General features: G+C 44.4%; 1 protein-coding gene across 1 annotated transcript in view; it reads right to left on the bottom strand.

Annotated features, from left to right (window-relative positions):
• Positions 1 to 15,121, bottom strand: part of LOC309701533 (protein NLRC3-like) — a 232,642-nt gene that overhangs the window by 118,975 nt on the left and 98,546 nt on the right. Inside the window, exons 9-12 of the mRNA XM_082525784.1 lie at positions 14,495 to 14,615; positions 12,155 to 12,231; positions 9,847 to 10,047; positions 7,298 to 7,471 (exon numbers count right to left, since the gene is read on the bottom strand). Coding sequence (XP_082381910.1) covers positions 7,298 to 7,471; positions 9,847 to 10,047; positions 12,155 to 12,231; positions 14,495 to 14,615 — 573 coding nt within the window. The remainder of the gene's footprint in view (positions 1 to 7,297; positions 7,472 to 9,846; positions 10,048 to 12,154; positions 12,232 to 14,494; positions 14,616 to 15,121) is intronic.

Here is a 15,121-nt window from a genome sequence, read left to right as displayed (position 1 = left end):
TTCCAGCAGCCCCACAGTCCTCGTTTCTAATAAACTGGCATCACTGAAATGAACTGTCTGCCTCGCTGTTCAATAATCTGCTCTTTGCCAATTTCCCAGCAGAAGCTTCCACTCATATCAGCATTTTTCTGTGATTCTCACATGAACTAAACAGAAAAAGCTGAAGCCAACCTCAGAGTTCCCCGTAGTGAGGAAGAGTTTCCTCTGAGCCACAGCTGAGTTTGATGCGTCCACAAAGGAAGACTGACGGGAGGACAGACTCTGGGAGAAAGGCAGATATTAAAAGATATGAATACAAAGTACGCTGCAACAAACAGGACAGCAGATTATGAAGAGCGGTTAGACCTTCATGTGTCAGTCATTGAAATGTGATCAAAGTTACCTGTTTGACATCCTGATAGAAGAAAATCAGCTTCTTGGATCCGTTTGCAGCAAAGAATTCATGGATCAGACTGAACTGGAAGAATCAGACATTAATGACTCAAAGGTTCAACTCTGAGGAAGGATCACGTCTCTGAACTTACTCTGTCATCAGAGACGATGGCGTCTTCCACCGCCGCCTCCTCCAGGCTGCCGGCGTCGGCCAGCCTGCTCATCAGGTATTTATGTCGGGCATCCAGAGCTGCCCGCCGTTCCTCCTTCACGGCTCTCGCCTGTTTGGCTACTTCTCTCCTCGCCTCATTGGACAGCAGCATCGTCCTTTTACCAGACACCTGGAGAAACATCAGCTCAGTCTACAGACGCAGAGACCAGTGAGAGCTTGGCCCAAACATCTGCAGGTTTCTGAGGACCACGTTTGACCCTGACTGGAGGCATCGATTCTGAGTGTGACTGCCTAAACTGAGCTACTGTCCCCCCTCCACTGAGACGTTCTCCTGTGATGTGTCATGGGGGGAAGTGTTCCTCACGGTTGGACTCGTGAGAAGTTCAGTCAGTTTATTCAAACTTTAAAAAGACGCATTTTCAGTCTCTGGATTTCAGCAGAAACAAATGTGAACACAGCACTTTTTGATTGAGTATAAAAGGATGAAAGAGTCAGTGATTAGTAACATTGTTGCTGACTGATGCTGTTGTAGAGCTGTCTTTGGATCCTCACCTTCCTGGAAGCCTTCCCTGGATTGCTCATATATCATTAACTTGTTTGTGTTCAGTAGAATCAGGTGTTGTGGATGCAGGTCGTAGCTGTGTGAGGCCTGTACAGTCAGCGCTGTGTGAGCGCTGTGTAACGTTAGCTTAGACTTCTTTCTGTTGTTATCATCCTTCAGGTTAATGTTGTTTTCATTATGCATCACAGGAAGTGTGGGTGGCTGTTAGCCTCACAGCTCATGGAGAGTTGCTGCTGCTCTGCCTCCTTTTTGATGTTTCTGCTCTTTGTGGCTTTGTGTTACTTTGTGTCGTGTCTGAAACAAAGTGAGTCCATGTTACTAACTGTAGTCGGCTCTCTGTCTCGTGCACAGCTGACTGTTGTCTGAATGAAAGTATTTTTGTACTTTGTGTAATCTGTTGGGTCTTTGAGCCCTTTTTAAACAGCATATGAGCCATATGTATGTGTGTATATGAAAGGTTGTTTGTAATACATCAAATTGTTGCTTATTCTAGAGCTGCTGCTGTGCCTGATTGGTCTACTCGCTCGAAACTGAAGGTTGACTTGATTCTTTTGGTTTTTTACATTTTGTCAATAAACCAACTTCTTTATGATTTGAACGGCGTCTCTGACGTGTCACAGGCCTGTCAGCTTTCTTGGTGATTGGTATAGATTTGAGATTCATGCTCTGGCTGTTGTTGGGTTTTCCTCTTTCATATTAAAGCTTTTGTCCTACATTTGGCTCTAAAGTCTAATTCTAATCCCAGCACTGTGTCTGGGTGTGTGATGCTTGTTTTCCTGCTCTTTCTCATGAAACAGTCACAACATTCTCAGTCCAACTTTCACTCTTTGCTGCGTTTGCTGCAGCTGCAGTGAACATGGTGCCGTTTGCCTTTAAGAAAGTTGTGCACAAAGGCTTTTTCTCTAGCAGACAGCTGTGTGGCTAAAAGTCAGATCATTTTTTACCACCTCAGTCACACTGGACTGAAACAAGAGTGAAACTAGGAAGAATCAGAGTTTGTCCAGTGACTGCACTGATTTTCTTCATATTCACAAACTGATTCTAAGTAGTTGCATCAGCTAATCACCCGGACACTGAGCGTCCAACACGCTCCCTGAAGGGAAACGATTACATCCTCCAAACAATCACAATCTGTCTCTGAATGACTGGAATTATTCTCTGATTTGTCAATAACTGGAATTTATCAATGCAGACACGTTGCCAACATGATGAAGTCAGTCTGAGTCGCATCTCTTTGGCTAACTTAACTCAAGTGGTTGCCGACTATTCTGGTTCTATTCCCATATAACAGCAGGGTTGCTGAGCACCTCTGTCACTCTGCACTTATGTTCCCAGTTCTCTTTTGTGGAGGAATTTTCCAGGAATTCCTGGGACCAGCTTTCCATGAGAGACCCGATCAGGAGCGACTGTCCTGGACACTCCCAGCATCACAGGGACTCACAAACCCGTCTACCACAGTGAGAAGACTGATGGTCACAGGCCCACATGTAGCTTTAGATCACACGTGTGCACTTCCTGTGGTCACTGCTGTAACTCTAGACTCACCGAGGGGCCAGTGGTTGGTGAGGCAGCAGCAGCTGAAGTCATGTGACTAATGGCTCTCAGCTTCTGTCCTCCTGTTCGCCGGTGTCCTTCACCTGTCACACCTGGTCAAGAAAGAGTGAGAATGTTCAGAGCTTTAATGGAAAAGAATATTATTACATATAAAAGGCCTCTAACAAGTATTGTAGTGTTAATCAGGATGAAGTCCATCATGAACACTTCAGAGTGCTTCAGACAGTCGGTGTTTCATCCACAGAGCCTCCAGTCTGCATATCAAAGTATCCTGAGGAATGACAGTGAACCCCGAGTTCCCCTCATTACATTCATGTGTGTGACTGTGAGGAAAAGGTGATTGTATGAACGTGTGTGAGCGAGTGAATGAGGCTTGTATCAGAGTGGAGATAATGTCAGCGGCACAAGCTGGACGCTGCAGGTGTCACATGTGAATCTGTGCATCAGTGTCTGCACCTTTGTGGAGGTGAAGCTCAGGAGGTTTGGATTTGTTCAAAGCTCTGTCTGCTCCATCTTTCTTTCCCTCAGGCCTCTCCAGATCAGGAAGGAGGTCCTGTTCTCCTTCTCCCTCCTGGATTTCTGGATCCAGGGAAGGATCAAAGTCTCTCAGCCCAGCATCAGAGCTTCTGGCTGGGGGAGGACTGGAAGTTTCAGCTGGAGGCTGAGAGCCTGGATCTGCCATCTGAGTCACAATTCAAATATTCTCAGTAATCTCAAAAAGCAACAGAAAGGTGCCATTTTCATGAGCAGTGGGTTATCCAGCAGTTTGATTCATGTCAGCAGCATTTAGTTTGTAACTGCTGACTCACCTCTGGCTGTGTCCTGCTCTCAGGGTCACAGTGGACACTGTACCTTTGACCGAAGCTGCAAAGACAGTCAGCAGGGGTCTGGATGCATTCAGCACCACGTCCTTGTTGGGCAGACACCTTCAGTGACAGGACAGTTTATTATGCTGGTAACGTTAATAAGTCTGTTCACCTGTAGAGCTCATTTAAACACATCAGCTGTAGAACATCATGTGTCACGGCGTGTCCAAACTCACAGGCTGCATCCTCCTGAGGACCCGGCCTTCAAGGTCTACGTGGGCCGGGTCCTCCAAAGGTCGGGTAGGCGGGAAGTGAGCGGCTGTGACGGTCTGGCCTTCAGATCCGCGTCACCGCTGTCTCGGTGGAGTTTAATAAACTCAGCCGTCTGCTCCTTGCTGTCTAAAATCTAACAGGACACTGGAGTAAACTCTCGACCGTCTCACACTTCTGTTTAATCACTTTTCTGTTTGACGTTTATTCAGCTGTGTGAAAACTGTAACTTCAGCCAAACCAAACAAACAACCCTGAAAAAAGCCAAACGATAACATTTTTACGTTATCTAAGTGACTTATATATCATGTTTAAACCTGAACAGCCAAAGGCCGTGGGGGTCCAAAAACGATGTGCCGGGAGTCCGCTGTTCTCGCCGGCTCTAATGACCCTCGACCTCCCGGTTAGCTATCCAGATGGTGGGTAACAGACGTCTCCAAAAACGTCAGAGCACTTTTGCAAATATGTGATATCTTGACAAACCGAGCAGATATTTGAAGTTTACACTCCTACATTCTCAAACAGGAGCCCCAGCAGAGATGGATGGCTGGCGCGGCTCTCCGGAGCCCCCAGTCAGAGCAGATGCAGGGCCAGCAGGTGTGGAGACCCCTGGCTGAGGCAGCTGAAGCTGTGGGTGGCTGTCAGCCAGCTCAGGATGCCTTTTGGGCTGCAGCAGCATAAAATCCTCAGCAGGCTGGGTAAGCTTGCGTGAGCTCTCTGTGGAGCCTGTTGCAGCTGAGATGGCTCACCCGAGCGGTGCAAACTTAGTTACCTTCAAGGCTCCAGAGTCAGCTGAGGTCAGCAGCTCAGCCTCTGGGGAGGTTACAATCCCTGGAACAGCCAGGTCTCTACAACCAGAAACAGTCTTTGCATGTGCAGCTTCAGAACCAGACTTGAAGTTCCAGTTAGTGTCCGATGTCCCAGAAACACTCAGGTGCTCACTGAGCAATCTCTTGAGGCCAACACTCAGAAAATCAAACCGTCTTTGAGCCTTTGTGGGAACATTTATCGTCTCTGCTGGAAAGGTGGAAACATCTGGGAGATGCAGCCTTAACACACTGGGCTTCACAAGTCCTTGGAGGCAGCTCACTAAACTCAGGGATGCAGACAAAATCAGCACTTGCAGGAACACAATGTGCCCTCTCACAATGAGCTTGGAAGCATAAACTGAGTTTTCCTCACTGACTGTTTCAGACAGGATTGTGGGAGCAACACAAAAAGCAGCTTCAGCTGGAAACACACAGTTTAGTGTCTTTGCTGCTCGCTTTAAGTCACAATAAACAGGAAACTCATTGTGTCTCATGTCAGAATCAAATCACTCATATACAGGAAAGGAAGAGGCGGAGCTTATTTCCTGCAGGGAGAGGTTAGCAGTCTGTGTCTTTCTCATTTCTGACTCCTAAAGAGCTGAAAAACACAGGCTGTTATTGGCTGGCTGACACTGGGATTAATGTCCTTGAAGCCAGCAGTCTTTAATGTCCAGGTTCAGAACGGGCAGGTGAAAAACAGTCCTTTATGTCCTCTGATGTTCAATAAACTGTCCTGATTACTGAGGGAGCAGAGAAAGTGTCTCCATTACTCACCACAGCTGGATGCTCTGAAATCCTGGAATCCAGCTGTGGAGAGGAGCGCCGGCGGCGTGGACGCAGTTTAGTAATCAGGGAACGGGAGGCAGGAGGGAAACACAGCTGGGACCAATTACACACACGAGACAGGAAACAGTAACACAGGACTGTCAAAGTAAAACAGGAAATATAACACAGAGTCCAAAGTAAGGAGACGTGGGACACAGTGAAGACACAGAAACAGAAACCAGAACTATAATCACAAAACAAACTCAGAAACATAAAGAGTGAATCAGCTGATTCAGTGTTTGTGACAAAAACATGGATCCTGGTTAATAACTTTTATTTGTTTGTTTCTGTATTATTTTGTGTATCGTTCTTATGAGCTGTTGTTTTTTCAGTGAAATATTATTTCATTGTTTTAAGCTTTTTGTTGACTTTGAAGTGCTTAAGTTGATATTTTTGAACATTTAATTTGTTCGATTATTGTCGAGTCGATAAAACTGTCAAACGCACAGCTGCTTCCAGCATGGCCGGAGGAGAGGTGGCCGAGCAGACGCACAACACACACAGCTCACAGGTTTGCATTTCTAGATATTGCAGATGTTGCAGAATTTGAGAGTAAAGAACTCAGAGATCCAGCGCTGTCTCCTGCCCCTTATTTATACACCACAACACAACGACAGGCGTAACTCACACAAACGGGTAACATGAGGCTCAGATGCTTTGGACGTGTTCACATATACTGGACACAGAATGATGAAGATGGAGCTGCAGGAAGGAGGAAAAGAGGAAAAACACAGAAAAGATTCACAGATGTGGTGAAAAAGGACACGACAGCTTCTGTTTGTTAGTTTGGTTTTTCTTTATTTGGTAAAGATTCAGAAATAAAGAGAAGATCACATGTTTGAATATTATATTAACGTTCTGTAATTACAACAAGTTGTAAAATCTTTCCAGAGTGAGACAGAGACTGTGCAGAGACTGTAGAAGGACAGAGCAGCAGCAGAGCAGTCCAGATACACTGATGATCCTCTGTCAGATCCAGAGGGACACACAGGGCTGATGCTGGACTCTACATTGTGTCTGACAGTGGAGCTGTTCTCAGAGCAGTTCACTCTGCAGCACTGACAGTCATCTGCACTTCATTCCTCTGTCAGTCACTGCTGGATGAAGCTCTCCTCTCCACCTCCCAGTAACATGGCCCAGTCAGAGCGTCTCTACACACAAGCTGCTGCTGCTTCAACCTCTCTGGATCATCAGGACACAGCTGCTCCTCTCTCAGCACACACACCGTCCTGTTTACCATCATCACCTTCACCTGCAGAGAGAAGGAGGAAGAGCAGAGGAGATAAACGAGTGTTTCCAGAGACTCTTCATCAGCTGTCAGTCAGTGATGCAGCACATCCAGTATAAAGAGCAGCAGGGACGTCAGTGCTGGGACTGTACTAGGACTCATTGTTGCTTCACTTTTTCTAATCTTTGGATTTTTATTGAAGTTGCTGAAAATGTTTTTCCCTCCTAGTTTGAGTTTGGACTTTCATTCATTAGAAGAACCTTGGTGTGTCCACTCTGAGCTCTGTAGGAACCCCAACAACAAGCCCAACAATCCAGATGGACGGTTCCAGCTGTTAACTGGAGGAATTCCATCCAAACATCTGCTCTCACTAAATTCTTCCTCACCTACAGACTGTGTTCTTCACTGCTTTAAACTTGGAAATCAATGCAGTCATTGGTCTGCGTGCTGCTTTGTTCAGAGAGCTGATTGGCTGTTGACAGTGTTTGATCAGAGCGTGTCAGCCGTTACTATGGTGACCATAAAGGTGAGAAACAGGAAGTGTTTGTGTCCAATCCTGAAGCCTGTCACCGTTCTCCTCTCACAGCTTCACTGAGAAGCTGCAGCTTTACAGGAAACACTGGATCTTTGTTTCATACTGACTGTGTTTAGTACAATACTGCTGACAGCACCACCCACTCACTCCATCACTCTACTGACCTCAGAGTCTCCAGTCTGTAGTCTGGACTCTGCTGAAGATCAGACAGCTGCTTCACATCTGGATACTTCAGGTTGTTGAAGTTCAGGTACAGCTGTCTCAGATGGGAGGGGTTGGACTTCAGCGCTGCTGCCAGATAATCACAGCTGATCTCTGACAAACCACAGTTCACCAATCTGTATAAAGAATGAAAGATGTAAGTTTATTAGACAAAGTGCTTGAAATCATTCAGTGTTTCATCATCTGTTCAGAGCTGAAGAAGGTTCAGAATGTAGAAGTTTAGAAAATGGAAACTCCAAACAGCTGAAGCCAACAGGAAGCAGCTTCAAACAGGAAACTGTGCAGAGTTTCAGACTATATGTCCTGATGCAGCCAGTTGGATTTTGGAGATTTGAATCTCTGTTCTGTGACTAAGTCCTTGAATCATTTCTTCCAGTTGGTCCAACAAGACAGACTAAGTATTGGACATGTGTTGTGGCTCCATCAGGGGAGCTTCTAAATGTGATGTGATGGCCCCTCTGGGTCTGTCAGGTCACAGCACTGAAGAGAGCTCAAACTGGGCACACAGCTGTTCCAGTCTGGACCAAAGACTCTATACTGGGACTGAGGGACTGCTTTGACTGCACCCACTGGGACTTTTTAAAGGCTCATGTTCTCACTTAGATCATCGATTTCTACTGACATTTCTTTCTGGGAAAAACGGGGATTACTTTGGAAACAGGAAGTATTTTCCCCAATAAGCAGCCCTGGATTAGTAAATCACTCCAACATGTTCTCAGGCAGAAGAAGCTGTCTTGTTATGAGGGAGAGAAGAAAAAGATTGAGGCACAGAAACCTGTTGAAAGAGAGATAAAGCAGCTAAAATCAGGTGTAAAAGTAAAGCAGAGGATGAGCTGAATAAAGGACACTCAAGGCTGGCTTGGAAAGGAATGAAGTCCATGGTGGGGATGCAGAACAAGGAGCAAAGATGAATGTGATGCTGAATCAGCAGAAGACTTGGACTCATTTGATTCCAGCTTTGATATCATTGATTTCAATGAAGAGCTTTGTGATTGTAGCAAAGGGCTGGTAGCTCTGAGAGTCCCACTGATGAGGTGTTTGTGTGGAAATCTCTTAGTGGGACCAAAGAGAGAAAAAGCCCTGGTCCTGATGCTGTGGGAGGGAAATGATTGAAGTGTGCTGTGAGGAAGTGACTGGGAGATTTTCACACATTTTCCAGTCCTCCTGGGAACAACAGGAAGTTCCCAGCATATGGAAACAAAGGTTAAGTGTCCTATGGCACTCAGTGATGATGGTGCTGTGGCCCCACCACCTCCACCTCTTTGTAAAGGAACTAACTGTAATCTGAAGCTTCAAATGGAACTAAGACTTCCTCCACTAGGTGGCAGTGTCTGATGAGAAAGTGTTAGTGGAGCTGGCCTGGAGTCAGAAACAGGAAGATGCAGGATTTGGGCTGAAATGGGCAAAAGTGGTTAGCACTAGTGCCTTAGAGCAAGAAGGTTGTAGGTTGAAGCTTGTTGGTCAGCTGGGCCTTTCTGTGGAGGTTGGATGTTCTCCCACAGTCCAATGAAATGCTGCTTAGGTTCATTGGTGCTTCTACATTGGCTGTAGGTGTGGATGTGAGGGAGTGCTTCTCTGTCGCTCTCTGTTGGCCCTGTGATGGACTGCTCACCTGTGCAGGTGGACCACGCCTCTTGCCCTATGACAGCTAGGGCACAGGCTGCAGCCCTGTGAGCCTAAGCTGAATAAACAGTTAGCAAAAATGATCCATAGATGGCCTGAAATCCCCCAGTTAGCAGTTTGGTAGATAGCTATGACATGCTAATCCCATCCAGCAGCTGTATTCTACCTGTAAGCTGATCCCTGCTGAGCCAAAGCACTTTTTCATATACAAATTACAACCTTTAATAGAAACCTATTGGTCAGCATCTTATTAGCCTGCTGTTAGCTTCATTCCACAGAAAACTGAGAGAAACTAACAGAGTTGATAAAGAATAAAGAGAAATGTGCTGATTTAAAGCCTTTGAAGTGCTTCAGATGATCTCTGTCCACTTCTGTCCACTCATTCATTCATGTAAGCTTTCTAATGCAGCTTTGATCTTCACAGTCTGCTTGATGAAACTCATTCTAACCCTGAATGTCAGAGTGTTCCTCCTTCTCTTTCCCATCATTCATGCTGGCAGTGGAGGAGATTTGGATGTTGGACTGTGTTTTGGATGATGTGTGTATGTTTGTGTTGGACTGCTGTCTGTAAAGCAAACGCACATTTTGCTTTGGATTTCAGTGTCAGACAGACTTTAAGGTGCAATGAAGAGTTTGAGAGTTTCACAGTGAATTTTCCACTGGAGGATTTTTCTTCTTCTTTGAAGGTTTGAAATGTGAACATTGTTCTGCTGCAGTCAATGGACTAAACCAGAGAAGAAGAAAACAGACTTTACCATGAAGATCCTCAGTGTGGATCAGTATAATATCAGCCTGATGTCTGCAGTTTAGAGTCAGCACAACTTTCACATCATATTCATCTCAGCACAACTAAAACATGCTGACTGACCTCAGAGTTTCAAGTTTACATCCTGGACTCTCCAGGAAACCACACAGATGCTTCACTCCTGGATCCTGCAGCTTGTTCTTAGTTGAAGAAGAGAAGGAGTAGGCATTACTCAGGTCCAGCTCTCTCAGATGGGAGGGGTTGGACTTCAGTGCTGCTGCCAGATAATCACAGCTGATCTCTGACAAACCACAGTTCATCAATCTGTATAAAGAATGAAAGATGTAAGTTTATTAGACAAAGTGCTTGAAATCATTCAGTGTTTCATCATCTGTTCAGAGCTGAAGAAGGTTCAGAATGTAGAAGTTTAGAAAATGGAAACTCCAAACAGCTGAAGCCAACAGGAAGCAGCTTCAAACAAACACAACAAGAGAAAAAACTCTGAATGTTTCACATTAAAGTCGTACATGTCTCATAAAAACAGGACAAAGACTTGAAAAAGTCGTGTTTTTCCTTCCAGGAACCACATGGCTTCACTTTTAAAGGTGAAGTGTGACAGAAATGGACATATTTGAAGTCCAACACCTTTTTCCAGTCACATTATTAAAGCAGACAAACTACAAGCTCATTTTCATTCCAACAAGTCATCTTCTGACCTGGACTAACAACACTGGTCTCTATGTGCAGCTGGCTGTGAGACCAGTGCTCAGGGAGCGTCTACAAAGTGCAACACTGAAAGAACATCACACACTCATTTGCTTCCAGCACTTTCACACAAACATCTACTGTCATTATTGTCACCAAACTCTGTGGATCCTTTATTGCAAATTCAAATGGGATCAAATGGTCAGACAAAAGAGGGTTATGAGGAAATATGATGAAATGTTGTGTATTAGCAGCAAGTTATTGAATCTTTTTCCTCAGAAACCAAACAAAATGATTGACAAACATGTTTTTACAAACTCAGTGTTGGACTTGGATCAGCAGGATAAGCTGATGTTTAAAGGCATTTGAGTCTCGCTGTATGAGAGTCCAGTTCTTACTCAATATTTATGGATGATGTTCTTTCAGTGTTGCACTTTGTCGACGCTCCCTGAGCCTCACAGCCAGCTGCACATGGACCAGCTGACATTACCCAGCATTAGAGGCGGCTGTAAAAAATTCATGTTCCCATTTAAATGGTTTTAATTTGAATAAAACGATGTTGATTCATTCGATCCTGAATCGATGTTTAATATAAATGTATTTTGCCAGAATCTCAGGTTAAAGCTCACAAACTATTTCAACAAGCAGCAAACAGCTAAAACAGTAAATGAGAGCAGCTAAACACACAAAGATGGAAACACAGAGCGTGGATCGTTCACTCGACGGCACGTACACGGACACGCCGTCGGGGCTGAAAGTGGACAGCTCACAGATCCTGAAGCTGCAGGTTTCATCTGTCTCCAACCAAAACTGAGTGAAGCAGCAACAAAAGAAGATCCAAACTCTGCTTCACGTTTGATCAATATGCTCATGAATTCTCTCTGACTTTGGCTGTTCCTGCCTGCACAGCTCTCTCTCTCTCAGTGTACTCCAAGAACAGCTTCAAACATCTGTTTCTGCATCATTCACTGTTTATTAGCCACCAGTCTGCTGTTGTGTTCAGTGCTGTCGGCCTCTGACAGTAAAGCCTCATTTCTGCTGTTCCATGGAAACTTTTTAAAATGATGACAGATTACAAACTCTCAGCTGTGTCTGTAATCAAACCTCTGTAACTTTGCTTCACTTCAGCAGCATCAGCTCATGTTCACATGTTGCTTCATGGTTTGCTTCAGTTTTTGATCGACTGCAGAATATTTTGAAGGTTATCTGCTATAAAAAGCCAGAAGAGGAAAATCTGCTTCATGTGTTTCTGTTTGATCCTCAGTGACTTTGACACAAAGGCCTCTGCTGTGATGATCACACCTCTGATCAAGTCTCACAGTGTCACAACTGATAAATGATCAGAGTTAGAATATTTCTGACTGTCTGCTGTGTGCCGTGACCTTTGACCTGCTAAAGACAGTCAGCTGTGGATTATTCATTGTTGTGTCTGATACTTAGAACTGTGAGGAAGAAGCTACACAGTTAATCAGGGTCCCCTCTCTCTGAATCAGGAAAGGTGGGCAGGCCGCGTGTGGGCCGCGGGCCATACGTTGAGTATCACTGTTTGAAATGTGAACATTGTTCTGCTGCAGTCAATGGACTAAACCAGAGAAGAAGAAAACAGACTTTACCATGAAGATCCTCAGTGTGGATCAGTATAATATCAGCCTGATGTCTGCAGTTTAGTGTCAGCACAACTTTCACATCATATTCATCTCAGCACAACTAAAACATGCTGACTGACCTCAGAGTTTCAAGTTTACATCCTGGACTCTCCAGGAAACCACACAGATGCTTCACTCCTGGATCCTTCAGGTTGTTGTTGTCGCTCAGCATCAGCACTCTCAGATGGGAGGGGTTGGACTTCAGTGCTGCTGCCAGATAATCACAGCTGATCTCTGACAAACCACAGCTCTGCAATCTGTATAAAGAATGAAAGATGTAAGTTTATTAGACAAAGTGCTTGACATCATTCAGTGTTTCATCATCTGTTCAGAGCTGAAGAAGGTTCAGAATGTAGAAGTTTAGAAAATGGAAACTCCAAACAGCTGAAGCCAACAGGAAGCAGCTTCAAACAAACACAACAAGAGAAAAAACTCTGAATGTTTCACATTAAAGTCGTACATTTCTCATAAAAACAGGACAAAGACTTGAAAAAGTCGTGTTTTTCCTTCCAGGAACCACATGGCTTCACTTTTAAAGGTGAAGTGTGACAGAAATGGACATATTTGAAGTCCAACACCTTTTTCCAGTCACATTATTAAAGCAGACAAACTACAAGCTCATTTTCATTCCAACAAGTCATCTTCTGACCTGGACTAACAACACTGGTCTCTATGTGCAGCTGGCTGTGAGACCAGTGCTCAGGGAGCGTCTACAAAGTGCAACACTGAAAGAACATCACACACTCATTTGCTTCCAGCACTTTCACACAAACATCTACTGTCATTATTGTCACCAAACTCTGTGGATCCTTTATTGCAAATTCAAATGGGATCAAATGGTCAGACAAAAGAGGGTTATGAGGAAATATGAGGAAATGTTGTGTATTAGCAGCAAGTTATTGAATCTTTTTCCTCAGAAACCAAACAAAATGATTGACAAACATGTTTTTACAAACTCAGTGTTGGACTTGGATCAGCAGGATAAGCTGATGTTTAAAGGCATTTGAGTCTCGCTGTATGAGAGTCCAGTTCTTACTCAATATTTATGGATGATGTTCTTTCAGTGTTGCACTTTGTAGACGCTCCCTGAGCCTCACAGCCAGCTGCACATGGACCAGCTGACATTACCCAGCATTAGAGGCGGCTGTAAAAAATTCATGTTCCCATTTAAATGGTTTTAATTTGAATAAAACGATGTTGATTCATTCAATCCTGAATCGATGTTTCATATAAATGTATTTTGCCAGAATCTCAGGTTAAAGCTCACAAACTATTTCAACAAGCAGCAAACAGCTAAAACAGTAAATGAGAGCAGCTAAACACACAAAGATGGAAACACAGAGCGTGGATCGTTCACTCGACGGCACGTACACGGACACGCCGTCGGGGCTGAAAGTGGACAGCTCACAGATCCTGAAGCTGCAGGTTTCATCTGTCTCCAACCAAAACTGAGTGAAGCAGCAGCAAAAGAAGATCCAAACTCTGCTTCACGTTTGATCAATATGCTCATGAATTCTCTCTGACTTTGGCTGTTCCTGCCTGCACAGCTCTCTCTCTCTCAGTGTACTCCAAGAACAGCTTCAAACATCTGTTTCTGCATCATTCACTGTTTATTAGCCACCAGTCTGCTGTTGTGTTCAGTGCTGTCGGCCTCTGACAGTAAAGCCTCATTTCTGCTGTTCCATGGAAACTTTTTAAAATGATGACAGATTACAAACTCTCAGCTGTGTCTGTAATCAAACCTCTGTAACTTTGCTTCACTTCAGCAGCATCAGCTCATGTTCACATGTTGCTTCATGGTTTGCTTCAGTTTTTGATCGACTGCAGAATATTTTGAAGGTTATCTGCTATAAAAAGCCAGAAGAGGAAAATCTGCTTCATGTGTTTCTGTTTGATCCTCAGTGACTTTGACACAAAGGCCTCTGCTGTGATGATCACACCTCTGATCAAGTCTCACAGTGTCACAACTGATAAATGATCAGAGTTAGAATATTTCTGACTGTCTGCTGTGTGCCGTGACCTTTGACCTGCTAAAGACAGTCAGCTGTGGATTATTCATTGTTGTGTCTGATACTTAGAACTGTGAGGAAGAAGCTACACAGTTAATCAGGGTCCCCTCTCTCTGAATCAGGAAAGGTGGGCAGGCCGCGTGTGGGCCGCGGGCCATACGTTGAGTATCACTGTTTGAAATGTGAACATTGTTCTGCTGCAGTCAATGGACTAAACCAGAGAAGAAGAAAACAGACTTTACCATGAAGATCCTCAGTGTGGATCAGTATAATATCAGCCTGATGTCTGCAGTTTAGTGTCAGCACAACTTTCACATCATATTCATCTCAGCACAACTAAAACATGCTGACTGACCTCAGAGTTTCAAGTTTACATCCTGGACTCTCCAGGAAACCACACAGATGCTTCACTCCTGGATCCTGCAGCTTGTTGTTGGAGCTCAGGTCCAGCTCTCTCAGATGGGAGGGGTTGGACTTCAGTGCTGCTGCCAGATAATCACAGCTGATCTCTGACAAACCACAGCTCTTCAATCTGTATAAAGAATGAAAGATGTAAGTTTATTAGACAAAGTGCTTGAAATCATTCAGTGTTTCATCATCTGTTCAGAGCTGAAGAAGGTTCAGAATGTAGAAGTTTAGAAAATGGAAACTCCAAACAGCTGAAGCCAACAGGAAGCAGCTTCAAACAAACACAACAAGAGAAAAAACTCTGAATGTTTCACATTAAAGTCGTACATTTCTCATAAAAACAGGACAAAGACTTGAAAAAGTCGTGTTTTTCCTTCCAGGAACCACATGGCTTCACTTTTAAAGGTGAAGTGTGACAGAAATGGACATATTTGAAGTCCAACACCTTTTTCCAGTCACATTATTAAAGCAGACAAACTACAAGCTCATTTTTATTCCAACAAGTCATCTTCTGACCTGGACTAACAACACTGGTCTCTATGTGCAGCTGGCTGTGAGACCAGTGCTCAGGGAGCGTCTACAAAGTGCAACACTGAAAGAACATCACACACTCATTTGCTTCCAGCACTT

This window comes from Aulonocara stuartgranti (genome assembly GCF_965226115.1).
Source record: "Aulonocara stuartgranti genome assembly, chromosome: 23".
NCBI classification, from domain to species: Eukaryota; Metazoa; Chordata; class Actinopteri; order Cichliformes; family Cichlidae; genus Aulonocara; species Aulonocara stuartgranti.
The sequence above is the reverse complement of the archived record's forward strand: the minus strand, read 5'-3'. Positions and strand labels throughout refer to the sequence as shown.